The sequence below is a fragment of the Urocampus carinirostris genome, chromosome 10 (assembly GCF_059441175.1).
Source record: "Urocampus carinirostris isolate Australia breed hairy pipefish chromosome 10, RoL_Ucar_1.0, whole genome shotgun sequence".
NCBI classification, from domain to species: domain Eukaryota; kingdom Metazoa; phylum Chordata; class Actinopteri; order Syngnathiformes; family Syngnathidae; genus Urocampus; species Urocampus carinirostris.
The window spans coordinates 40,698,828-40,725,497 of record NC_142358.1 but is presented as its reverse complement, the minus strand read 5'-3'; the positions used below and the strand labels follow the sequence as shown (position 1 = coordinate 40,725,497).

General features: G+C 40.8%; 1 protein-coding gene across 1 annotated transcript in view; it reads left to right on the top strand.

Moving 5' to 3' along the window:
• rsrc1 (arginine/serine-rich coiled-coil 1) overlaps positions 1-26,670 on the top strand; it is a 284,392-nt gene that overhangs the window by 75,560 nt on the left and 182,162 nt on the right. The window contains exon 5 of the mRNA XM_088346059.1: positions 24,065-24,101. Within this exon, the coding sequence (XP_088202185.1) occupies positions 24,065-24,101 (37 nt within the window). The remainder of the gene's footprint in view (positions 1-24,064; positions 24,102-26,670) is intronic.

Here is a 26,670-nt window from a genome sequence, read left to right as displayed (position 1 = left end):
ATTTAGAGCATTATGTAAATGCGATTGTCGGCAAAAATATGTCTGAAGAAAAAAGGGATGCGGGTTTGTTTGGTCTGGTGTAAAAAGACAAACGCTTTATGTTTCATTTTCTGTCCACTTGAAGGGCTTTTTCATCTTCACTTCAGTCAAATCTTTATAGGAAGGGATTTGAAAATACACAGTTTTGAGTTGAAAGTTGAGAAAATATTGCTTTTTTATTATTCCTCTTCATTCGGCATAGTTCCTGATATGTATTTCATGAACTGTGAAGGTAAATACGACTTGAGAATGGCCCAAACATCCATCCATCCATTATCTGCACCGCTTATCCTCAGTAAGGTCGCGGGGGTGCTGGAGCCCATCCTAGCCATCCTCGGGCAGTGGGCAGGGGACACCCTGAACTGGTTGCCAGCCAGTTGCAGGGCACACAGAGACAGACACCTCGCTCGCTCATTTTTATTTCTTAAAAACGTTTAAAATATCCAATAAAGCACATGTGTCGTACAGGCGGCCCGCGGGCCAAATTAGGCCCGCTAAGGGATTGAATCTGCGAGACAACACTCAGAGAAGCGCAAGAGAAAAACGAGCTGCAGGTTGAAATATGTCAACTTGATGTTGCCAAAGCCAGCTACCTCGAACAAAGACACTGTGCTTGTATTTCTCTCTCGCTCTCTCTCTCTCTCTCTCTCTTCCACCCCTCCCACTCTGTCTCTGTCTCTTTCACTCTCTGTGTCTCTCTTTTTCTCTTTTTCTCCCCTTTATTGCTCTTTGTCTCTTTCTCTCTCTGTGTCTTTTTAACTTCTTTTGCTCTAACTTCCTTTTTTCCTTTTCTCTCTCTTTTCTTTCTCTCTTCCTACCCTTTGCGCTTTCTTTTCTCTTCTCTCCTTCTGTCTTTCCATTTATCTTTGGATTTCTTTCTTCCTCTCCCTTTTCTTTTCCCCCTCTCTCTCTCAACTTTTTACCTCTTGTGTTTCTCACGCTCTCTCCCTCTCTCCTTTTCTTTCTTTGTCCCGCCCTCTCTCCTTTTCCATCCCTCTTTCTCTTATTTCTTTACCTCTTTTTCTTTCTCTTTGACCTACTAGTCCGGCCCCCGACAGAATGTTCTATCGTGTGGCACCTGAGTTAAAATGAGTTTGACACCCCTGCAATAAAGTGTGTCCCATTTATTTGTTGATGCTTCACAAGAAAATACCGTTTTCTGTAATATTGTGATAGATGTTTATCACAATCGCACACGAGTTGCCTGGATTAGCCAAAACCACTTTGTGCACTAAAACAGCCGCCTTTTTTTTCCTATTTGTCACTCTTTCCTCGAAGTCTCTCAAGCCGAGATACAAATTGCTCAGGGCTACGTTGCTTTGTATTCTGACGGACAGGCAAACAGAAAGAAAGTCTTACCCCCGGCTAGCCACAGCGTTAGCGGGCATTGAAGAAAAGTGCAAAAGGCAAAGCGTGCTGATGAAATGAATAACAATGTACGCAACGTGGCTCCCCCGGACCCCCGATAACCTGCACGGCAGAGTCCGGTCCCTGTGACAGGCCGGTCTTTGTGGACACTCTATCCCGCCTGTACACTTGTAAGGTAGAGCCGGGATAATCGCAGCTAATCTAATTAGGCCTAAAGAGGGCCATGACTGAGGCTGGCCGGAGGCTGATCGGGCACCGGCAAACACAGCTCCGAGACCAAATCCAGTTTGCGTTGGAAAAATAAGGTTGTCATATTGATTATGCAGATGAGGCGCTAACTGCCTCTCGGGCCAGGCGGTTACAGCTGACACAAGCTAAAGAGAGGAGGAAAGGATTAGGGCAGATTTAGCGTTTTTTTTCGCCGGCGTTTTGCATGTACTGCTTTTCAATTCTCGCTCCCGCTTTGCCATTTTGTCATGCAGAGCGACCGTATCACCTGTAATAGCCTTTTTGTGCTTCAAATGGAAATATGTTGAACTGTTAGGGAAGAAAGGGTTGAAGCTGGAACGAGAAAGGACTATGAATGAATGAAAACTTTATTTCAAACATTAAAATAAAAACGGAACTAGTAAATGATCTGCATTTATAAAGCGCTTTTCAAGTCAATGAAGACCTTCCAAAGCGCTTTACAATGCGCTTCACACTTACCCATTCACACACACACTCACACACCAATAGCGGCCATGCAGCCATGCAAGGCACAGACCTGCTCATTGGGGGCATTAGGGATTCAGTGTCTTGCCCAAGGACACTTCGACATATAACACGGAGGAGCCGGGAATCAAACCTGCGATTTCTTGATCCCGAGACGAGCGCTCTACCTCCTGAGTTAATGCCGCCCTGAACAAAAACAGTAACTCAACAAGAAAATAATGTTACATAATATGTTCGAAAAGGGGTAGTAAGAAGCAAATGCATATATTCCCTACCCCTTCATCTTCTCTATTAAATACCCCAATGATAATAACAACAATAGTAATAATATTAATAATAACAGTTATGGTATAACAATAGCAACAATAACAACAAAGTTAACCATAGTTCTAGACCAGGGGTGTCAAACTCATTTTAACTCGGGGGCCACAAGATAGAACAAACATTCTCTCAGGGGCAGGGCTAATGAGGAAGGAAGAATGAAAAGGAGAGCTGGACAGAAAGAAAGAAGGAAAGAAAGAGAAAGAAAGAAAGAAAGAAAGAAAGAGGGAAGGAAATGGAGAAAGAAGGAAAGAAAGAAAGAGAAAGAAAGAAAGAAAGAGAAAGAAAGAAAGAGGGAAGGAAATTGAGAAAGAAAGAAAGAAAGAAATAAAGAGGGAAGGAAATTAAGAAAGCAAGAAATAAATAACGAAAGAAAGAAAGAGGGAAGGAAATGGAGAAAGAAGGAAAGAAAGAAAGAGAAAGAAAGAAAGAAAGAGAAAGAAAGAAAGAGGGAAGGAAATTGAGAAAGAAAGAAAGAAATAAAGAGGAAAGGAAATTAAGAAAGCAAGAAAATATAACGAAAGAAAGAAAGAGGGAAGGAAATGGAGAAAGAAAGAAATAAATAAAGAAAGAATGAAGGAAATTGAGAAAGAAAGAGAGAAAGGAAGAAAGAAAGAAAGAAAGAGGGAAAGAAAGACAGAAAGAAACTAGTAGATTGAGGAGAAAGAAAAAAGAGAGGGAGAGGAGAGGAGAGAGGGTGGGACAAAGAAAGAGAGAAAGGGAGAAAGAAAGAGAGGGATAAAAGAGAGCAAGAAAGAGAGAATATAAGACACAAAAGAGATAAATAGAGAAAAGGTGAGAAGAGAGAGAAAAATAAATCCAAATAGAAAGAGAGAGAAAGAGAGAAGGGGAGAAAGAGAAAAGGGGAGAGCGACGAGGGGGATGCTAGAGAGAGAGAGAAAAGACAGAGAAAAGGAAAACGGAAGCGAGAGCAAAAGAAGGTAAAAGGATACAGAAAGATAAAAAGACAAAGAGGAACAAAGAAAGAAAAAGAGAGACAGAGCGAGTGAAAGAGAGAGTGATAGTGAGAGAAAAAGGGGGGAAGAGAGAGAGAGAGAGAGAGAAAAAGAAATACAAGTACAGCGTTTGTGAGAGGCGCCAAGTGGACATATTTCAACCTGCGGCTCGTTTTTCTCTTGTGCTTTCCTTCGCGTTGTCTCGCTTGACACCCGTGTTCTAGACGCACGATTTCCAATCTCCTGTATCACTCATATCTGATTTTTTTCATCTCTGTATTCCGCCATGAAACTATAAACTAAATCATTGGTCCAACAGACTCCATTTTGGCTGTACTTCTCTTAGGAATCCTTTACATGAAAGTTCTTTGAACAAATCCCAAATAAACATGACTTGAGGTTTTTGAGTTTTCCCTTGCCCGTATCTTGGTCTTAGATCAGGGCATTGTGAAATAAAAGTCTGTAGTTTGCAATAGTTTGTGCAGCCCTTTGAGACTCTTTGTGATTAAGGGCGTCACAAATAAACATGACTTGCCTCATGTTGGGGTTTTTGAGTTTTCCCTTGCCCTTATCTTGGTCTTAGATCAGGGCATTGTGAAATAAAAGTCTGTAGTTTGCAATAGTTTGTGCAGCCCTTTGAGACTCCTTGTGATTAAGGGCGTCAAAAATAAACATGACTTGAGGTTTTTGAGTTTTCCCTTGCCCTTATCTTGGTCTTAGATCAGGGCATTGTGAAATAAAAGTCTGTAGTTTGCAATAGTCTGTGCAGCCCTTTGAGACTCTTTGTGATTAAGGGCGTCACAAATAAACATGACTTGACTTTAATATATTTTATGAAATCATCAAATGTCACACAGTGAAATATAATGTGCTAAATAATCAGGTTTTGTCTCAAGAGTAGTTTTGGTGGTCTCGTTAAATTTGTTCTTATATGGTGTGGCTCTAAAAAAATCAAAATAAAAGTATTTTCGCTTCAATGGCTCTTTGATTCAAAAAGGTTCCCGACCCCTCATAAGCCCGGCGGCCCGCCAATCTTTTGTGCTCCGCCCAACCGAATTAATCGATGAATTTTAATGGCCGAAAGTCGGAGCAATGGAGAGTAAGCAATCCATCTCGCGTACGGTTCGTTTTCAAGCGCATGGACGATCCCTACGTCTTCCCCTAGATCCAGAAGGCCCTAGCTCTTCACGGGCCGAGGGTATGATGTCCCATTGAAGGGTAGGATTGAAAGTGATTACCTTGTTAACTCTTGGCACCCGCCGCTAGCTTGAAATAGAGCTGAGCGCCGAGGCCTGATTTGCAAATGAATAACCTCTCGCCCGTCTTCTCTTCTTCTCCGAACCCCCGCCCGTCAGCTTCCTCCCCCCGGTCCGATTGATGCCAAGATCATCTTTTCATATTGTGCCACGACAGATGCTGTGCGGGGCGGCCATTGTTCCCCATTAGTTTTCTGGCCGGCCAAAAGATTTCCACATGTGATTTTAACACCGACAGAATCCCAGACCTTCTTAGCCCCGGTGCTTTATTCTTTGCGTGGCAATCTCCAGACTTTCCGAGGATAATGTCGGGAAGGTGTCATTGTCTGCTTCTTGATAATGGAGAGGTAGTGCTCTGATTAGGGAATCCCCTAATTGGGCGATATGAAAAGGGGCTGCTTGCTATTGAAGAAAACCGTGGGGAAATTGATTGCTCTCTGACGTTTCCCTTTGGCTTTTTACTTTTGTGAGCTATTACTTTCGCTGTATAAAGGGGGGGATCCATTGGCTGCAGATATTTTTGCGCCGTAACTGGTGTGTTGACCCTATCAAGATCGGGCTTGGGACTACTTTTTAGGTTCTCACTATCGGAACTCAAAGGCGTCTCAAGTCAAGTCTTGTTTATTTGTGATAGATAGATAGATAGATACTTTATTCATCCCCGTAGGGAAATTCACACTTCCAGCAGTCTACCCCGTTGTTTATTAACAGATGAACATGATGCCCTAGGGGTGCTTGTAGCGGAGTGGATGACGTCACGCCAGTCCAAAAGTTCGACATCCCTGCGGCAGATGGAAAACTTTTCTTTGTGAAAATCCAGGGATACACCACCTCGTGTTAGCAAGTCCGCCTCCTCTCCGATTCCCCCCGGCTTTCGTGTCTCTGTTTAGCGGCGTTGAAGCCGGATAGCTCCGGTTAGCTCCGGGTGGCTACACGTTAGCGTCCAGAATGCTAAACATAATAATAATAATAATAATTTCCTTGTATTGTCATTCTGTGTAACAATGTACACAGAACGAAATGTCGATTGCACCTGACCCGTTGTAGCGAGCCGATGCAGCCGCAGCCAACAGAGGGCGCCGCCGACCACTTTTTAAGTCTTAGGAATGACTCGGCCGGGGCGCGAACCACCGACCTCCCAGTCTCAAAGCGGGCGCCTTACCATCTAGGCTACTGAGCGTGAGCCACGTTTCCGCAAAACACAGCAACTGCGCTCCCTGTGCGCTTCGATGTTTTCCACCAGCACTCGATGATCTTATTTGGTCGTGAGTTCGCATTTACCATGATTACGGATGGTACCGAAGACTTATAACGCCGCTAGCCGCTTCGCTAGCTCCGGCTCTTCTTCCACAATAGGCCCCTTCATCGAGAATTCTTCAGGGCAAGGAGTTGAAATTCCTTGAATACACGCATTTTTTGTGCGCTAAAACCCATGTCCCATAGAATAGAAGTAATCCATAGTGTAGTTGTCAAAACGGGAAGAAAAAACACCGAAGATAGGAGCAGACAATAAAACAATAGGGCAGCTGCTGGAAAAGGCAGCCGCTCGTGGCAGCGCCGCGAAGTACCAGTGATGCCTCGATAAAAATTGTTCAAACCTCATATTGTTAAAATCTCATCTCTCATCTCATTAGCTGCACCGCTTATCCTCAGTAGGGTCGCGGGGGTGCTGGAGCCCATCCCAGCAATCATCAGGCAGTGGGCAGGGGACACCCTGAACTGGTTGCCAGCCAATCGCAGGGCACACGGGGACAGACAACTCGCTCGCTCATTCACACCTAGGGACAATTTGGACCGGCCAATTCACCTGAAATGCATGTTTTTGGAATGTGGGAGGAAACCGGAGTGCCCGGAGGAAACCCACCCAAGCACGGGGAGAACATACAAACTCCGCACAGGAAGTCTGGAGCTGGATTTGAACCCACGCAGGAGGTTCCCTTGACATGAACTGTGCCGCACATGCGCTAACCACTGCGCCGCCGTGCTTAATCTGATATAATGAAATTGTATTGAGTCCTGTTAAAAGTGTCGATAAAAACTCATATTGTTGGGATATGATATAATAAAATGGTGTGTTTAATTGCTGTTAAAAATGTCGGAAAAAATTGTTAAAACGTCACGAAATTGTGAATACGCTTAATTGCTGTTGAGATTGTCGAAAAAAAATTGTTCAAACCTCACATAGTTTATTTGCTAAAAACCAAAAAAAACAAACCAAGAAGTACAGTGGAACCTCGGTTCTCGACCATAATCCGTTCCATTTCTTTGTACGAAAACCGATTTGTACGATCACCGAAGTCGTTTTTTCCCATTAAAAGTAATGTAAAATTGTTTTAATCCGTTCCAACACCCTAAATGAAGGTTTCTTAAAGTGCAGGGGTCGAAAACATTTTGTTCGCGAGCCAGATATGGCTCGGAGATAAAATAAGGGCCTTTCGTCTCAAGAATGGATTTGGTGCTCTTGTTGAATTTTGTCTTATATTGTGTGACTCTAAAAAAAATCCAAATCAAAAATCAAAGTATTTTCGCTTCAATGGCTCTTTGATTCAAAAAGGTTCCCGACCCCTTTTCCGTACGAAATATTACGCTAACATGAACGTGTACAAATAAAAATATCAGGTCGTTTACACGTCATTTAGCACCCGGGTCTCCACAACAAGTGGTGAGCGGTTAAAGGATAAAGAAAATAATTATGAGTAGGATTTCTTACCTTGGCGGTTGTCTGCAGAAGCCATGCTGTATTTCTGAAAGAAGGGAAACTCGCACACCTTCTTCATATTTTGCTATTATTTCTTTCTTAAATGCAATAGTTGTACGCACTACTCCTCTTTTTTCACCTGTAGCAACTTTGCTGCTTGCACCAACCTTCTTCCGAGGCATAATTAGGGGTTAAAACACTCCCTTCACCGCTCTTGAAAAACTAAAGCAGAGAAGGAGTGCGCGTTGCCGTGACAACAGTTCTTCACGAGGAGTGGGGGCAATCTACACTCGTACGCCGCTCAGCATCGCCCCTAGCGTACCAGCGTTTGAACTCCGAATTTTTGAACGAAAAGCGAAGCAAGAATTTCCTGAAATTTTTGGTCGAGAACCGATTTGTTCGAACTGAGAGGCGTTGGAAAACCGAGGTTCCACTGTATTTAATTGCTGTTAAAAGTGTCGATAAAAACTCATATTGTTGGGATATGATATAATGAAATTGTGTGTTTAATTGCTGTCAAAAAAATTGTTAAAACGTCATATTGTCAGATGTAACGAAATTGTGAATAACGAAATTGTGAATATGCTTAATTGCTGTTAAGATTGTTTATTTGCTGTTAATAGTGTCAATAATATTGTTCAAACCTTAATCACAAAGAGGCTCAAAGGGCTGCACAGATCAAAGACTATTGCAAACTACAGACTATTATGACACCATCACCTGATACTGTCAACATAAAATATAGGTTATTCATATCCTATAGAATAGAAGTGTGTTTTAAGCTTGGATTTAAACATTTCCACTAAGGTTGCAGATCGAATCTCAGGGGGAAGAGCATTCCACAGCTCTTGGGAACACGAGTAGACCAGTGTTTTCAGAGCGATGGCTCCAGACCGGAACAAATTAAATCTGAAAGCTATGAGGGAGCAAGTCCATGCATGATTTTGTATAATACCAAGAGAACTTTAAAATCACATCTTAAGCTAACAGGTAGCCAATGCAGGTTAGCTAAAATCGGGGTCATGAGATCAAACTTTCTTGTCTTAGTTAAAAGCCTGGCTGCAGTATTTTGTACTAGCTGAAGGCTCTTGATTTTGGACTTTGGGAGACCAGAGAGTAGTGCATTACAGTCAGAGTCGTCGATAGTTAGAAAAATACCTCATTCACTCTGGAGTATAAGTCCTACACAGCACCGTGGTTCAATCCGGGCCTTGCACGGAAGATGGACAGGTCCTGACGTTGACAGAAATCCCCTCATCTTGTCAGTGTATTTGTGTGGAGTGTACCATCCCATTTCATCGTGACCCATATCCTAAGAGGCCGGTGTGATAGCTCCACATCAGACCGCCATTTCAATTTCAATCGGCAGACGTGTTTAAGAGTTGCGGCGATAGCGATCCAGTCCTCGGGGGAATGTCAGTCTTCTCGCATTGTCTCCTTTGACTGCTTCATATCAAACATTTGCTTTCTATTAGTAAAAGGCACATGTCACTGATGGGAAATGTTTATTACTGCAAGCTCTCTTTTATGGGAATGTGTGTGCGTTTGTGTGTGTTTGTGAATGCTTGGCCTCTATCCTATTGACTTTCTAATAAATATGCCTGTCGTCACATCAGCAGTCAAACTACATATGAATTCTCAATGACACGCTTGACAAGTGGTGCGATTGTGGCAAATGGGGTGTCTGACACACATAGAAGCACTCTGCACCGCAAAGATACACACACTCACATGCACGACACTTCTTTCGGTCGTACGCGGTCCTGCTTTCTTTGGCTAATGTTTGATCATTTTTCCTTATCGCGACAGATTAGCGCCGACAAACAATAAAACTACTGAAACATATCGGAAAGTGTAAACCACTCATCTGGACGACATGATTAGAAACAAAACAAAACGGAGTCAATTGCAATTTGGACTCTTGGATCTCCAGTGGTACTCAAGTTGAGAAGGTTCTTACCAGGGTTGGGTAGGGTTACTTTAACTCACGGGTGTCAAACAGGTGGCCCGCGGGCCGGATCAGGCCCGCTAAGGGATTAAATCTGGCCCGCGAGACAATGCTCAGAGAAGCGCAAGAGAAAAACGAGCCGCAGGTTGAAATATATCCACTTGATGTTGCCAAAGCCAGGTGCCTCTCACAAACGCTGTACTTGGATTTTTCTCTTTCTTTGTTCCTCTTTCTCTCTGTCTTTTTACCTTCTTTTGCTCTCTTCCTTTTTTATTTTTTCTCTTTTCTCTCTCTCTCTCTCTCTCACTTGCTTTCTCCCTCTCTCTTTCTCTTTTTCCTCCTTCTCTCCTTCTCTCTTTGTATTTCTCTTTGGATTTCGTACTTTCTCTCTTTTTACCCCCTCTCTATTTCTCATTTCATCTCTTTTGTTTCTCTCTCTCTCCCTCTCTCTCTCTCTTTTCTCTCTCTCTCTCTCTCTCTCCCTTTCTCTTTTTCTTTGTCCTACCCTCTCTACTTCTCTCTCCCTCGTTTTCTCTTATTTCTTTTTCTCTTTTTTTGTTTGTCATCTACTAGTCCGGCCCCCGAGAGAATGATTGTTCCATCGCGTGGCCCCCGAGTTAAAACGGGTTTGACACCACTGCTTTAACTGGATTACTTTCAAATACTTTTGGATTACTCCAATACCAAATATGCTAATAAAAGAAAAGAAACTAAATATGAATAAAATGACTACATTTTGTGCAGGCTTGGGGAGTAACGGAACACATGGAACGGCAAAAATGCTGTCGGCCAGCTGTTTAGATTTATTTTCATTTTGTTTCTGTCGCATTTTATGTTCGTTTTGCCGGAGATCAAAGAGATCAAAGCCAGGAGAGAAAGCTTACCACGTGTTGTGAGTCATCATTTTAGTCTCAAAGTGCTGCACAGAAAACAGATTATTGCAAACCACAGAATATTATTACGCCATGCCCTGATCTACATCCTACATGAGGGCAAGGAAAAAACGTTCTTTTGATCGGTGCTGGATTTCTTCTCTTTAAGGTACTGCAATAGTAGAAATATAGGCCCTGAAAGTGCTTGAAAAGCGCTTGAATCCGGCCATGGAAAAAAGTATAGGAGTCCTGTGTACTTTGCCGGGATATTTGTACCGGACAAGGCCGGCGAATCTCCCGGGCTTCGTGTTACACGGGCCGTGGCTTTCCGGCCCCCGTCTCTGCAACAAATTGGATGAACAGGCACTGACACATTTTCAATATTATTACATTAAACCAAGTGGATTTTGATTGATAACCTAATATGGGCCTAATGCAAAACATCAATCACGGCAAGTATATTAATTATTTAATATTGTGGCGTAATTCGGAAATCAATGCCGCCGCTCTGTTTCAAGGCACAGAGGAGGGAGGAGGGCTCGTGGACAGCAAAGAGCATAAGGAGAAACGGAACGCTCGCTCCCTCGACACCTCGTCGCTCGAGATGATGCCTTCAACGCTGGGACGAACATGGAAAAACGCATTATGCCAGGGGGGGGGCAAACTGCGGCCCGCGGGCAACACGGCAGGCTTTTTTTTCCGGCCAGTAACAATAATAGGACTATCTCTAACAATTTAAGTACTATTAATAAAGAAATATAAACATTTTTTTGTAAATCCGCTTTGTTTCCGTTGTCCCCGTATGTGTCTGCTCTATAAATATTACAAAAAACAACCAGTTACTTCAAAACTAAATGTCAAATTTAGTGCTTAAAAACACAGCCCTCATATATTATTTTGCTTTCATTCCGAAAACAAAATAATACCAATGCATTACTCCAAAAAGACTAGTACAGTAATACTGTAACGCAAAACTACTAAAGCAGAAATGTTACAACAAAAATACGACAAAAATACAACTACAGTATTACAAAATTACACAAGAAATATTACACAAATATTACAATAAAACTTCGATGAAAATACTTGAAACGTACTTCTACAGAAATAATACCAAAATACCACTACAGTAAAACTATAATACCCAAATACTACTACCGAAAACAAACTAGAACAACAATATTGCAGCAGTAACACTACAAAAGTACCACATACATAATACAAACGTTATACTATGGAAATACTACAAAATATTACTGAAATATTAAGAACAATATTACTTTGGAAGTACTACAAAATTACTACTGCAGAAATACAACAAAATACTATTATGGAAATACAAAAAAACTACAGAATTACTACAAAAATTACTATAGAGACACTTGAAAAATACTTCTAGAAGAAAATGCAAAACAAAAAACACTACAGTAATGTTATAATACAAAAAACCTACAGAAATATTACAAAATAAATACCACAGAAATACTACAATGTAAATATTTCAACAGAAATCATACCAAAAAAATCCACGACCGTAATGCTACGAAAATACTGAAGATATACCACAAGAACGTTTACAATAAAAATATGTCAAAATACTACAGCGATACCACGATGGAAATAATACAACTATAGTACTGCAAAAAAATACAAAATACAAAAAAAAATACTACAGAAATATTACACCCAGAAATACTACAAAAATACCACAAAATACTATTATGGAAATACTAAAAAAAATACGACAGAATTACTGCACAGACCTAATATTTTGCTTTAATTGTGAGCATTTTAAAACCAATGTGATGAAACATTTAAAAGCAAATATAAAAAGAAATATAAACTTTAGATGTTTGCATGTTTATGCATCATAAATAAGAAACATTCGCCATATGTCAGAAACTTAGTGAAGGATGGTCAGGGTTCGTACGGGTGCTCGAAATCCGTGAAAATGCTTGAATTTATATGCTGTTTTCAAGATCAGGAAAATTATTACATTTTGGGTGAAGTGCTTGAAAATGTTGCCATTGTTTTGTTTCTTGGCAGTCTGACTCCATATACCATGTGATAATTGAAAAACGTTTTTTCTTAATTGTTTGAAAATGACACAGACACGCCTGCTCTGGTAGCTTGTCAACATGGCATCCTGTGGCGCATCACCACCCCCTACTGGTTGCATTCAAGAGGGCAGCTCTGTCTAGAAACCTAGCTCTCTTGGCTCCCAAACGGCTCCTCAGATTTTTTTTTAAATTATATATTATTAATAATTGTAACACATTGCACCAAATGATTTAGTAATGTCACTGTATAATTTAAAATATTCACAGATCTACCACAAATTGTAAAATACAAAACAATTTTAGCTTTTAACACACAGAACAGATTTCAAGTCGAACAGCAACACAATAAAACGCGGAACAATGAAATATAAATGAAACATATTCACTCTTCAGTGCTATGAATAAATAATCAAATGCAAAAAAATAACTATTTCAAATTTTATTTTAACCAAATTAGACGTTGATACGCTTAAAAATGAATTAATTCAAAACAAAAAGCAAAAGATCAGTCTTTAAGATTGAAAGATTGAATGTACTGTCAATTTCATCAAAATGAGTCCAAATTTGGCTTTTTTTCCTGCTTTTTATAATACATTACTTCTTTTTTATATTTTTCTTTCGTATTGAACTCGACTATTACCCAACACTGTGTAAACTAGTATGAAGTACTCAAGCTGTGCATGCATTCTTGAAGCAGAACAGCAGAATTCATGTCAGTTTATAGCAGCCAATTGAGAGAAAAATATCCTGGATCCTGGATGAGAACAGATAGTGATTTTATTTTAGTCATCAAAGCCGACCCCCCCCCAAAAAAACACGTTCTTTTGATGGGTGCTTGATTTCTTCCTTGAAGGTACTGGACAATTTGAAGACAACTGCTTGAAAGTGCTTGAATTTGTTCACGAAAAAGTCAACAAACCCTTCATGTGGTGTTTTTTGGTTTTGCTCGTTTCATTGGTGTTTTTTGTTGACTCGGTCCTACATTTGACTTCCAATTCATGAAAAAAGCTCACAAAAAGTTTTGAATTTACCGTATTTTCCGCACTATAAGGCGCACCTAAAAGCCTTTATTTTTTTCAAAAGCTGACCATGCGCCTTATAATACATTGCGCCCTATATATGGATCAATATTAAGTCGCAAAGTCTTGCAACTAAGGCAAGCAGCCGCCGACTCGATTTTCCCCCGAAGGCGAAGTCATCCGCGGTGATTTATATACCGGCGTTTCATTTCCCAGCCAATATGTCAATCATCATTTGAATCAGTCACTATTGGCTAAAGTTATTCGGAGGTAAAGGGGGCGGATCCTTTTTATCATTTACAGGCTCGCATAGGCTAAAGGGGCGAAACAAAGCCTGCGATTGGCCGAAAAAGATGAATGTGAATCACACGTTTGTTGGGTTGCACTACGGCATCGAGAAAACATTTTTTAATATTCTGTATTTGTAAATATTTTACTCTCCTGGATTTACTAGACTCATGGTTGTAAGAAGACCATGGTTACGTATCATTAATGAACGTGAAGGCTGCAAGAGAACTTAGGTGAGCTATGCGGATTTATATTTTCCCGGTATCTTGTTGGAGAACGATCTTGATGTTTCTGTGATGAGTCTATTTTTAAACTAAATTCAATTCAAAGTGTTTATTGTCATATGCACAGTAAAGAACCCCGTTTCCCTGCACAATAAAATTCTTACTTTGCTGTCTACACAGTTGCCGGCAAAAAATAAAATGGAAACTAAGAAATGTTTGTTTGGTGACATCGTACAGACACTGTTTCCGTACATGTCTGAGACACGTATTTGCTTCTTTGCAAGCTTTGGGAATGTTAAGGGGGTAATAAGTTTAACTGAACTATCTGACTGTTTTGTCCACGTTCCCATTGTAGCGCCTTATAATCCGGTGCGCCTTATGTATGGAAAATATAGGACCAAACACTATTTTTGGGGGGTGCGCCCTAGAACCCGGTGCGCCTTATAGTGCGGAAAATACGGTAACTGGCCTTTTTCTGTGGCAACCCCGGTAGAGGAGGGTGCAGGAGGAGGAGAACCGCGGGCGCTTCAGTGTCTCCCCGGTGTTCGATTGTTTCCCGCTAATTGCGCTTCATTAGCAGATTACACACACTGTCGCCACGGTAACAAATGTCTCGCTGTCTCCCCGCCATGTATAATGAATGTGTCGGGTTGTTCATCACAATTTAAAGTAATTACAGTTGGGATGAAGTCGGCCTTAAGAGGAAGACTGTCCTGCCGGTAAGACGGACTAAACAACCGACCGGCTACCTTTTGACCCTTTCATCGTGGCTTTATGTTTTCTTTTAACTCTTCTCTGGGGAAGTTATCTATCCATCGATCTGTCTATCTAGAACAAATAAACTTCTCACTCTAATAGATGTCTCCATTGTGGCCCTTAGGGGAGAAAGGTAGTAATTGGAATTATCGGTGATTATAGACGTTATTGCTCACTCACAAACGCCGTTGATCCGTTTTGAGCAATGTTGCTAATCAAAAAGGTGGGTCCTAATTCCCTTTTGTGACTTCTCCCTTTGAATTTTGCTTTGCGGCTATCCAAAACAATGAAAAAATGCTAATAACTGAATTTAAAGCACTGGTTATCGACTGGTATGACTTGAGAACACACCCAACACCGAAATCAGGAAAAAATATCCATTTTTCGAATGTATCCAACGAAAGGATTAGAGTTAGTAGAATATTTTTTACGATTTTTTTTTTCCATAAAAAAGGACCAGCAAAATAAAATTGACTTTAAATACCGTGTATACTTGCATACAGTATGTGCCTACATCGCTTATAAGCATTTTCGTTTTTAGCAATCATTTTCTTCGTCGACTCTGTCGTCGTCACTGTTTTCAACTTCTTCTTCCCCTCGTCAGTAACTATCTAGGGACCCTAATTAGCTGTAGAAAATGGAAATAAAACAGGCAAAATCACAATAAAATGAGATGTGGTCCTGCTCAAACGTGCTGATTGACTGCACAGGGAGAAGAAATCAAGCAGGGCATTAAATACCACCTTGTGTTAAAGGGAAAGTCTGTTAATTTTAGTGCTTCCTTCTGGTACAAAATCACTTAAATCCAGTAGAAAAAAACATGTCTTAATTAAAGGCAAAAATACATGAATTGTCAAACCAATGTTATTTTTTATTAAAACATCATAGGTCCAGATATTTGTATTTCTTCTTCACTGTGTAATCCCTTCTTAGATCGGCGCCATGTACAATATTGTTTTGCGAGATAAGTCAAGGAGGTGAACAAAAACTCACGAACAATCAACAAAAGGCAGCCACAGCTTTGGCAAAAGAACATGATGCTGACCCACCAAAAACGCGTAGTGAGCAGGAAGGGTAACCGGCTGCCAACAACAAAAAATCACTACAGCCACAAATAGGATCCCAGTCAGAAATAAATCAATGGCATAGCTGGCTAGCTGGATGCTAACAGGGCTAACCGGAAGCAAACAAAACAGAAGGACTCCGGCAGCCCCGGCGCTAACGGGGAGCTAGCCAGACAATATTAGACCAACCGCAACAAACGCGGGAAAAAAAGCCAAAATTACCTACCTAATAGGAGGCGAAGCAATAAAAGGAAAGCATGTCCTTTCAGCGGCAGGTAATCTTACCTCACGTAGCATTCCAATGAGCCTAGTTGTAGCAAGCGACCTAAACAAAACAGCCACAAGGTCTCCAAGCAGAATTGAGCGCTTTGCAAATGCTGTTCAGAACAATTGGTGTGTTAAGGAGCTGCCTCACACTGTGTGTAAATGGGATTCACTACATAAAAAGTGATGGGTTCCCTAGATGACTTCACAGCTTTAGAGGAAACAATCTAGAACGGTCAACTTTGAGACTAAATGTCTTGAGTCCCTAGGCGCATGGAATATTTTGTAACATATTTCCCGAATGGCAGCACGGGGAAGCAGTGGTTAGCACGTGTGCGGCACAGTTCTGAAGTCATGGGATCGTACCTCCTGTGTGGAGTTTGCATGTTCTCCCCATGCTTGCGTGGGTTTCCTCCGGGCACTCCGGTTTCCTCCCACATTCCAAAAACATGCATTTCAGGTAAATTGGCCGGACCAAATTGTCCCCTCTGTGTGAATGAGCGAGCGAATTGTCTGTCCCTGTGTGCCCTGGGACTGGCTGTCAACCAGTTCAGGGTGTCCCCTGCCCACTGCCCGAACATAGCTGGGATGGGCTCCACTACCCCCGCGACCCGACTGAGGATAAGCGGTGCAGAAAATGGATGGATGGATGGATATCTCCCTAAGTGTGGGCAGGAACACTACACGTTCTGTACCTAATTGAAAATAAATGGTCTTTTTGAATAGACGCTGCCCTACTTACGAACTTAAGTTTAATTTGTTCGTAAGTTGATTCAGTGCTATATTTTGTATGTTTAAGCTTTATATAAGTATGTTTGAGGCTTGGATAAGTAACCTGTATTGTTTTGAAACTGAAAAATTAATGTTTCATAAAATAATATTCTCTATAACGTTACAAAGTAGACTAATTGATGACTCATTTTACTCAAAAACAAAGGTACACATTAGGCGTTGACATCCTGTAATCCTTCTGATTAAGGGTGTCACAAATAAACATGACTTAACTATAAAGATAAATAATGTTAAGTTTAACTTACTTTTGGAAGATGGGCTTCAAGGGGTCCTCCTCCGTGGTAGAGAGTGGACGAAAAAAAGCGATCCAACAATTTTCTCAACCGCATCAAGCTTCCTTGTTACACTTTCATTTCAAAAGAAACGGGCTTCTTTACACTTTACACCAACCATATTGAATGGGTGCACGAGATATTCAACAATAAGAACGTCAAAGTTCTTAGCGCGCTGGAGATACAGTATGGAATGTTTACACATGAACTAGGAAGAGGATGCGGATTTCTTCTTAGGGGTGGATGCTGGGTGACCTCTCACAGCGCCACACGCCGATAGTGGCGGAAAGAAGCACTACAGTGCTGTCCTGTACGGAGAAAAGTTGCACAATACAAAAACTAACTTACAGCAGTGTCGGGATAATTTTTCGACATCCCCCAAAAAATGATCGTATCTCTTGGAATCGGTAAGTCGAATGTTCGTAAATCAGGAAGCGTCTCTACCTCCGAATATGATTTCATATACAGCGTGTTAGGAATTAATACATTAAAAATGTACCGTTTACTAAATTTTTCAAATTAGTTATCTGACTCCATTAACCAAACACAACTTACATTCGCCTAACAATGCCTGCCCGTTTATTTATGGAAAAAAGAACAAGAGACCGGCATTTACACACGGGGGCAGATTTAATTTCTTAAATAATAAACTAAGTGAATTCCATCGAATTCGCCGAATTAGGGTCACTCTTCGTCGAGCCTCTCTCTCTCGATTGTCCCTCGATCTATCTTCCATCTTCCGTCTTCTGAAGTTCTTTTCACAAGCTGGCATGCCGGCTCCTCCCATGGGTGTGCTGACTCCTCCCATGGGCATGCTGACTCCTCCCATGGGTGTGCTGACTCCTCCCATAGGCGGGCCAGAAGAAAAAAAACCTACGTGGGCTTCAAGGCTCCTTGATGTCTGAAGAAACTCACAACAACACCAAGCGTTTATCAAAACAAGGCCTGACGTCCTTCGCACTTGGAACGGCGCGACCTGTCATCGAACTTAAGCCTTCTCTGTGAAAAATCCTCATTGCATTCAATAAATGTAACTTGTATAAAATCCTTTATAGTATAACGTATAAAATATAAAATCCTTCAAGCGCTAGGTTGTTCCGCAATGTTGTGTACATTCCATCCAGTCCGTCCCACTTCCGGCTGTTTCTCCGCATCCCTTCACTGTCATCTTTTTTTATCAACCCCGCTATCTTGGTATCATACCGTCAGACCTTATTTGAAATTAATGATGTGGGGATGACCGCATTAACGCAGTCCGGTGTGATGGATGGATAGATGGATGGATTTTCGGGAGGAACGGTGAAAGGGCACCGGGGGTGTATTAGCCAGTGTGTAATTTTAGAGTCGGTATAGATTTACACCGCGATGCTGCAGGCTGCATTAGCAACTGAAGCCTGTCGATAAAACCTTCCCTCTCTTCGCGCACACACAACGAGCTGTCAGTAATGGGGACCAGAGTCGGCCGGGGGTGCCCGGATCGGAGGCTGTTTGTATTCTCTTGATCTTTTGATTTCCACCGCTGCAAATTTGAAACATGCCAAAATTGCATCTATTATTTACTGCCAATTTGCTTCGCCCTCCCCCAACCGCCCACACAGACATTCATTTGCTGACGTGCTGTTCTAGCAATTGCAATAATAGTTTTTTTTATTTTTGTTAGTAAACGTAGGCGTTACTTCACTTAACCATTGTTATTCCATTTTCTATGCTTTCATACACATAAACGCCTCTCCGGGGTTGGGTAGGGTTACTTTAACTGGATTACTTTCAATGACTTTTGGATGACTCCAATACCAAATATGCTAATAAAAGACAAAAGAAACTAAATCTGAATAAAATGATGACTCACAACACGTGGTAAGCTTTCTCTCCTGGCTTTGATCTCTTTGATCTCCGGCAAAACGAACATCAAATGCGACAGAAAGAAAATGAAAATCAATCTAAATCTAAACTCAGTGAACGTTCAGACCCGTGGAAAATTACCGGGAACATCGCCCGCGGCCTCTGTCATAAAGTTAATAAGATGTGGCCTGCATAATGTTGACATCTGTATCTGTTTCACCAGATGATGGCAGTAGCCCTTTGGCCAACTTGCTCTTCATTAGCTTTCTGTGAGAATTTTAGCCCACCTTAATTCTGACATGACTGTAAATAAAAAAAGGAAAGTTGACTGTGAGGGCCACAGCTTGGAAAATATTTTTACCGAAATCCGTAACAGTTGCGTCTGCCTAATTTGCCAACAGACTGTGTCTGTTTTCATAGAATATAATATCTGGCAGTGCTTGATAAAACATGCTGACCTCCAAAAATCCAACTGTAAACTAACTGGGTTGAAAAGGTGAAGCAACTGGAAGCTGTTTTAGTGGTTCAGCAGCACTTTTTCACAAGACCCTGCCAGTCAAATGAAACTGCTACTAGGGCAAGCTACGAGGTCGCGACCAGGGTTGGGTAGGGTTACTTTCAATGACTTTTGGATTACTCCAATACCAAATATGCTAATAAAAGACAAAAGAAACTATCTAGACATCCATCCATCTATCCATCTATCTATCTATCTATCTATCTATCTATCTATCTATCTATCTATCTATCTATCTATCTATCTATCTATCTATCTATCTATCTATCTATCTATCTATCTATCTATCTATCTATCTATCTATCTATCTATCTATCTATCTATCTATCTAGACATATATCTATCTAGACATATGTCCATATAGACATCCATCCATCTATCAAGACATATAGACATCTATCTATCTTAGACATTTATATATGTATCCATCTATCTACCTAGACATCTATCCATCTATCTACCTACACATCTATCTAGACATATATCCATCTATCTATCTATCTAGTCATCTATCTAGACATCTATCTATCTAGCTATCTATCTAGACATCTAGCCATTTATCTAGACATCTATCTACCTATCAGGGTTGGGTATGTTTATTTTAACTGGATTACTTTCAATTACCTTTGGATGACTCCAATACCAAATATGCTACTAAAAGACAAAAGAAACTCAATATGAATAAAATGATGACTCAGAACACGTGGTAAGCTTTCTCTCCTGGCTTTGATCTCTTTGATCTCCGGCAAAACGAACATCATATGCGACAGAAACCAAATGAAAATCAATCCAAACAGCTTGCCAACATCATTTTTGCCGTTCCATGTGTTCCGTTATTCCCCAAGCCTGCACAAAATTGAGTCATTTTATTCATATTTAGTTTATTTTGTCTTTTATTATTTGGTATTGGAGTAATCCAAAAGTCATTGAAAGTACCGTATTTTCCGCACTATAAGGCGCACCTAAAAGCCTTTATTTTTTTCAAAAACTGACCATGCGCCTTATAATACAGTGCTCCTTATATATGGATCAATATTAAGTCGCAAGGTCTCGCAACAAAGGCAAGCAGCCGCCGACTAGATTTTTCCTCGTAGGCGATGTGGTCCGCGGTGTATGCTGGGATACATATGCCGGCGTTTCATTTCCCAGCCAATGTGTCAATCATTATTTGAATCGATCACTATTGGCTAAAGTTATTCAGAGGTAAAGGGGGCGGATCCTTTTTAGCATTTACAGGCTCGCATAGGCTAAAGGGGCAAAACAAAGCCTGCAATTGGCCGAAAAAGATGAATGTGAATAGCAAGTTTGGTTGTCTACGGCATAGAGGAAACATGTTTTACCATTCTGTATTTCTAAATATTTTACTCTCCTGGATTTACTACACTCATGGATATAAGAGGACCATGGTTGCACATTATTATTGAACGCAACGACTTCGGTGAGCTACTCCGGCTATATATTTTCCCGGTGTCTTGTTTTAGAACGATTTTGATGTTTCTGCTTTTTTTAAATTCAACTCAATTCCAAGTGTTGATTGTCACATGCACAGTAAAGTTGCGAGCGAAAAAGAAAATAGAAACTAAGGAATGGTTGGCATTTCTTGATTCCCAAGACTTTAACCTCCCGAATGATATTTGGAACGATGCATTTGAGTGACATCGTACGGACACCGCATCCGCACGTGTCTACGACACGTATTTGCTTCTTTGCAAGCTTCGGGAATGTTAAGGGGGTAATAAGTTGGACTGAACTATCTGACTGTTTTGTCGACGTTCCCATTGTAGCGCCTTATAATCCGGTGCGCCTTATGTATGGAAGATATAGGACCAAAAACTATTTTTTGGGGGTGCGCCCTATAACCCGGTGCGCCCTATAGTGCGGAAAATACGGTAATCCAGTTAAAGTAACCCTACCCAACCCTGCGCCTCTCTTGTCCTTTTTGGTTTTTATTTTTTTAATTTACTATGTTTTCAACCTATTTTAGGTAAAATAAGAAAAATAATACTTAACCCCTTAACACCAGCAGGCCGTCGAATGTCGAAAAGCGAAGACATATCTTCACAATGTCATCAGTTACTGAAATATGTCTTTCCACATATCATATAATGGGATTCAAGATATGACGACCAATTTAACCATTTTTTTTGTACTCATTAAAAAAACATCACTATCAGTCTGAAACAAGCAGAGGTGGGTAGACAAGCCAACAAGCTCTTATGTGTTTTCAAAGTCGGTATTGCTGAGCAACGTTTTCCATCGGTTTTATCTGTAAACAAAAATTCCAGCATTAAAGTTGAATATGGTCACGTGACGAGGCTGCTGTTTGATCAGTTAAACATGGTGGAGCCTTAGCGGAGACAGACAGACGCGTACTTACGTGGAGGGGATTTGTTAAGTAACGAAGTAACGGACTCAATGTTGCCTAATGTAGCAGGGTAAAAGTACATTTTTTTTCTCCACAAATTTACTCAAGTAAAGGTAAAAGTATAGGGATTTCAAATTACTACTTGAAGTACAAAATTTCCTAAAACTTACTCAAGTAAATGTACTCCATTACTACCCACCTCTGGAAACAAGATACCCAAAAACAATAAAGCCTGTATACTGTAACTCACCAAACACTGACTTAGTATTCAATTCATAAAATGATTTTCCGGAAACATGGTCTGGTACATTCACGATATTCCAGCGAATCAAACCATGTAAAATATTTACTCCTAAAATACACGATGATGCCGACAGATAAAAAAAAAAATCCGCCTAAAAGCATTCCTGTATCGTGTGACAATCCTTATTGTAACCATTTTATTTCGCCCCATAATTCTCTTTTAAAAATAAAATGACTCATTACACATATTTTAATATTGCCGTTAGCCTCTGACCTTTTGATTGACGTCACTCTTGACCAATTACAAGCTTTTTTTCACAGTCCTTAGGTTTCCTTTTTTTCTCTGAAAGCCTGTATTAAAAAAAAACTGACATGACATAATTTGGCTTCAAAATCTTTAGCCAGTAGTGACCGATTCAAATGATGATTGACACATTGGTTAGCCAATGAAATTCTCAACATACATTTATGCAAATTTTCAATGTGTATTGATAGTACAGCCAAAAATAAACATGCGTAAACTCAGTGGTTGACTGCGCCTCTTTTAACCCTACTTCTAATACTTAAAACCGGGTAATAACACAATAATAACATTGTAACGACATAGTAATAACACAAGTTTCTATTTTAGAAATGCATTTCAAGCTTGTAGCTCTATAAGCTAATCAGTCCCAAAAAAAAGCTTTCAGGTTAAAAAGGGTTGTCTATCACTGATTTAAAGACACGGTCAGAAACTCACCTCTGCATAAAATTGTAAACTTATGAATGTTGGAAAAAAATGAATGATTATAGAACAGCTTACAACAAATATTACTTTTTTTTAAATATTCTGAAGATATAGAATACAAAAATACCCAATATAATGTTTTGCTCTAGAGTATTTAAATAGTGCTATGAAAATACACACTATAATAGAAATAGGGCAATATGCAAATGTGGGGGTGGGGTTTAATGTGGGCTTTTACTCCCCCGGGTGGAGTTAAAGAGCCTCATGACATGAGGAAGAAATGATCTCCTCAGTCTGTCCGTAGAACAAAACTGTGACAACAGTCTGTCGCTGAAAATGCTCTTCTTCATGTGCAGTTACGTTTTATCCTCTCAAAGCAAAAACTATACATCTCAAGAAACTTCCCTGCTTAACAACAAATTTGCAATTGTAATCGAGAATAGTGCTCGTGACCTGAGTGAGGATGAGCGGTGCAGAAATTGGGTGGATGGAATTCAGAATCCCATATTCAGACTCATAAGCGTGCATTGGTTTATTGGTAATGAGAAAATAGAAACTGTAATTCAATTAGAATATTGCCTTTTAACAATCGAGGTTTAAAAAATAAATTGCACCACATCCTTGCATCCAGCAGAGGCGCTACGAATTCCATCTCAACCGATTTGTGTTCCAAAGAAGAGCATACAGCAGAATTTGCCCGCTCGACACGCTGACTAAGCTCATTGGAATGATTCGTGACAAAGGTGATCATTTAGTGCACAGGTGTCAAACAGGCGGCCCGCGGGCTAGATCAGGCCCGCTAAGGGATTGAATCCGGCCCGCGAGACAACACTCAGAGAAGCGCAAGAGAAAAACAAGCTGCAGGTTGAAATATGTCAACTTGATGTTGCCAAAGCCAGGTGCCTCGAACAAAGACACTGTACTTGTATCTATTTCTCTCTCTCTCTCTCTTTCTTTTCCACCCCTTGTCTCTGTCTCTTTCACTCTCTATGTCTCTCTTTTTCTCTTTCTTTGTTGCTCTTTGTTTCTTTCCCTCTCTGTGTCTTTTTAACTTCTTTTGCTCTAACTTCCTTTTTTCATTTTCTCTCTTTTCTCTTTCTCTCTTCCTACCTTTCGCGCTTTCTATTCTCTTTTCTCTCCTTCCGTCTTTCTATTTCTTTTTGGATTTCTTTCTTCCTCTCCTTTTCTTTTTCCCCTATCTCACGACTTTTTACCTCTTTTGTTTCTCACGCTCTCTCCCTCTCTCTCTCTCTTTTTCTTTCCTAGTCCTGCCCTGTCTCCTTTTCCCTCCCTCTTTCTCTTATTTCTTTATCGCTCTTTTACTTTCTCTTTAATTTACTAGTCCGGCCCCCGACAGAATGTTTGTTCTATCGTGTGGCCCCCGAGTTAAAATGAGTTTGACACCCCTGATTTAGTGTGAACTTACCTGATTGTTTGAAAATGTGCTTTTGTTTTGCAGGGAATCTTCAGCCATGAAAGCTGAATTGGAACATCTGGTAAGTTCTGAACAAACACAGAAAACACACGCACGCTTTGACATGTACTCGATTAAAACAAAACAGTACTGCACCAGGCAGTAAAATTTTCAACCATTTTAGGATGGCGACAAATAGTATAATAGATAGATAGATAGATACTTTATTCATCCCCGAAGGGAAATTCACATTTCCAGCAGCATCCCTTCGCTGAGAACAATACAATAATAAAACAAAAAGAATACAATATACAAATACCCAGTGTGACGTGCAAATGCCCACTGTAGCGTGTTATATAGAATATCTAAATAGTGCTACACAGAATACATATTGCAATAAGATTCGGTAATATGCAATGTAGGTGGTGTGGTTTACTGTGGGCTTTTACTCTGCCGGGTAGAGTTAAAGAGCCTCATGGCATGAGGAAGAAAAGATCTCTTCAGTCTGTCCGTAGTACAAGACAGTGACAGCAGTCTGTCGCTGAAGCTGCTCTTCTGTCTGGAGATAATGCTGTGTAGTGGATGCGATGGATTGTCCATGATTGACCTCAGCTTTTTCAGTGCTCGTCTCTCAGCTACTGTTGTCAGGCTGTCCAGCTCTTTGCCCACAACAGAGCTCGCTTTCCTAGCCAGTTTATTGAGACGAGAGGCATCTTTCTTCTTGACGCTGCCTCCCCAACACGCTGCCGCATAGAAGAGGGCGCTCGCCACTACAGTCTCATAGAATATTTTCAGGAGCTTTTTGCAGATGTTGAAGGAGGCCAGCCTTCTGAGGAAGTAAAGTCGGCTTTGCCCTTTCCTACATAGAGCTTCTGTGTTGGCAGTCCAGTCCAGTTTGTTGTCCAGCTGCACACCCAGGTATTTGTAGGTCTGGACAAATTCTACACATTCTCCTTTGATGGTTACAGGAACCGGGTGAGTTCTGGTTCTCCTGAAGTCCACCACCATCTCCCTGGTCTTGGTGGTGTTCAGGTGGAGGTGGTTTGCGTCGCTCCATCGGACAAAGTCCCGAATCAATTTCCTGTACTCCTCCCCCTGCCCGTTTCTGATACATCCCACGATCGCAGTGTCGTCGGCAAACTTTTGCACATGGCAGGACTCAGAGTTGTACTTAAAGTCCGATGTATATAGAGTGAATAGGAACATAATAATAATAATAATAACAGCATTTAAAAGATCTTTAATCACACACTTTGGTATACGGAGACGCCTCGCTACTTAGTGCTTTGGTTTTTGCATATTTTGACTTCAATTGTCTTTATTGACTTTGATATCAATGTATGAATGAATGAATGAAAACTTAATTTCGAACATCATAAAATAAAAAAAAACAGGACAAAAAAAATAACTCAACAACAAAATAATATTGACATAAAATGTTCGAAAAGGGGTAGTAAGAAGCAGACGCTTATTTTCCCTACCCCTTCATCTTCCCTAATAATTACATTTTACAGATAGCTCCTCTTTTGTGACTAAATATAACAAAATCTCACGGATATACATATTACATAGGTCGGATATCAATAATTAGAATAATAACAAGTCACAAATTTTATACACTAATCACCGTAGTACCCATCTATTAACGTTATAATAGATAGATAGATAGATAGATAGATAGATACTTTATTCATCCCCGTAGGGAAATTCACACTTCCAGCAGTCTACCCCGTTGTTTATTAACAGATGAACATGATGCCCTAGGGGTGCTTGTAGCGGAGTGGATGACGTCACGCCAGTCCAAAAGTTCGACATCCCTGCGGCAGATGGAAATCTTTTCTTTGTGAAAATCCAGGGATACACCACCTCGTGTTAGCAAGTCCGCCTCCTCTCCGATTCCCCCTCGGCTTTCGTGTCTCTGTTTAGCGGCGTTGAAGCCGGATAGCTCCGGGTAGCTCCGGGTGGCTACACGTTAGCGTCCGGAATGCTAAACGTGAGCCACGTTTCCGCAAAACACAGCAACTGCGCTCCCTGTGCGCTTCGAAGTTTTCCACCAGCACTCGATGATCTTATTTGGTCGTGAGTTCGCATTTACCATGATTACGGATGGTACCGAAGACTTATAACGCCGCTAGCCGCTTCGCTAGCTCCGGCTCCTCTTCCACGATAGGCCCCTTCATCACGCCGGCACGAGAATTTTTCAGGGCAAGGAGTTGAAATTCCTTGAATACACGCATTTTTGTGCGCTAAAACCCATGTCCCATAGGATAGAAGTAATCCAGAGTGTAGTTGTCAAAACGGGAAGAAAAAACACCGAAGATAGGAGCAGACAATAAAACAATAGGGCAGCTGCTGGAAAAGGCAGCCGCTCGTGGCAGCGCCGCTTTGATCGAATGCTACCAGTCACTGAATATCATTGTGACACCAATGATAATAACAGCAATAGCAATAAAAACACTTATGATATCATAAAAGTAACAATAACAACAAAGTTAACCCTAATTCTAGACGCACTATTCCCAATCTCCCGCGCCATTCCTACCCCATTTTCTTCATCTCTGTATTCTGCCAGTAATGTTTTTTTGTATTTATATTTGAACACGTGAATAGTTGGACATTGCTTGATCTCGTCTTGTAAATTGTTCCAAAGT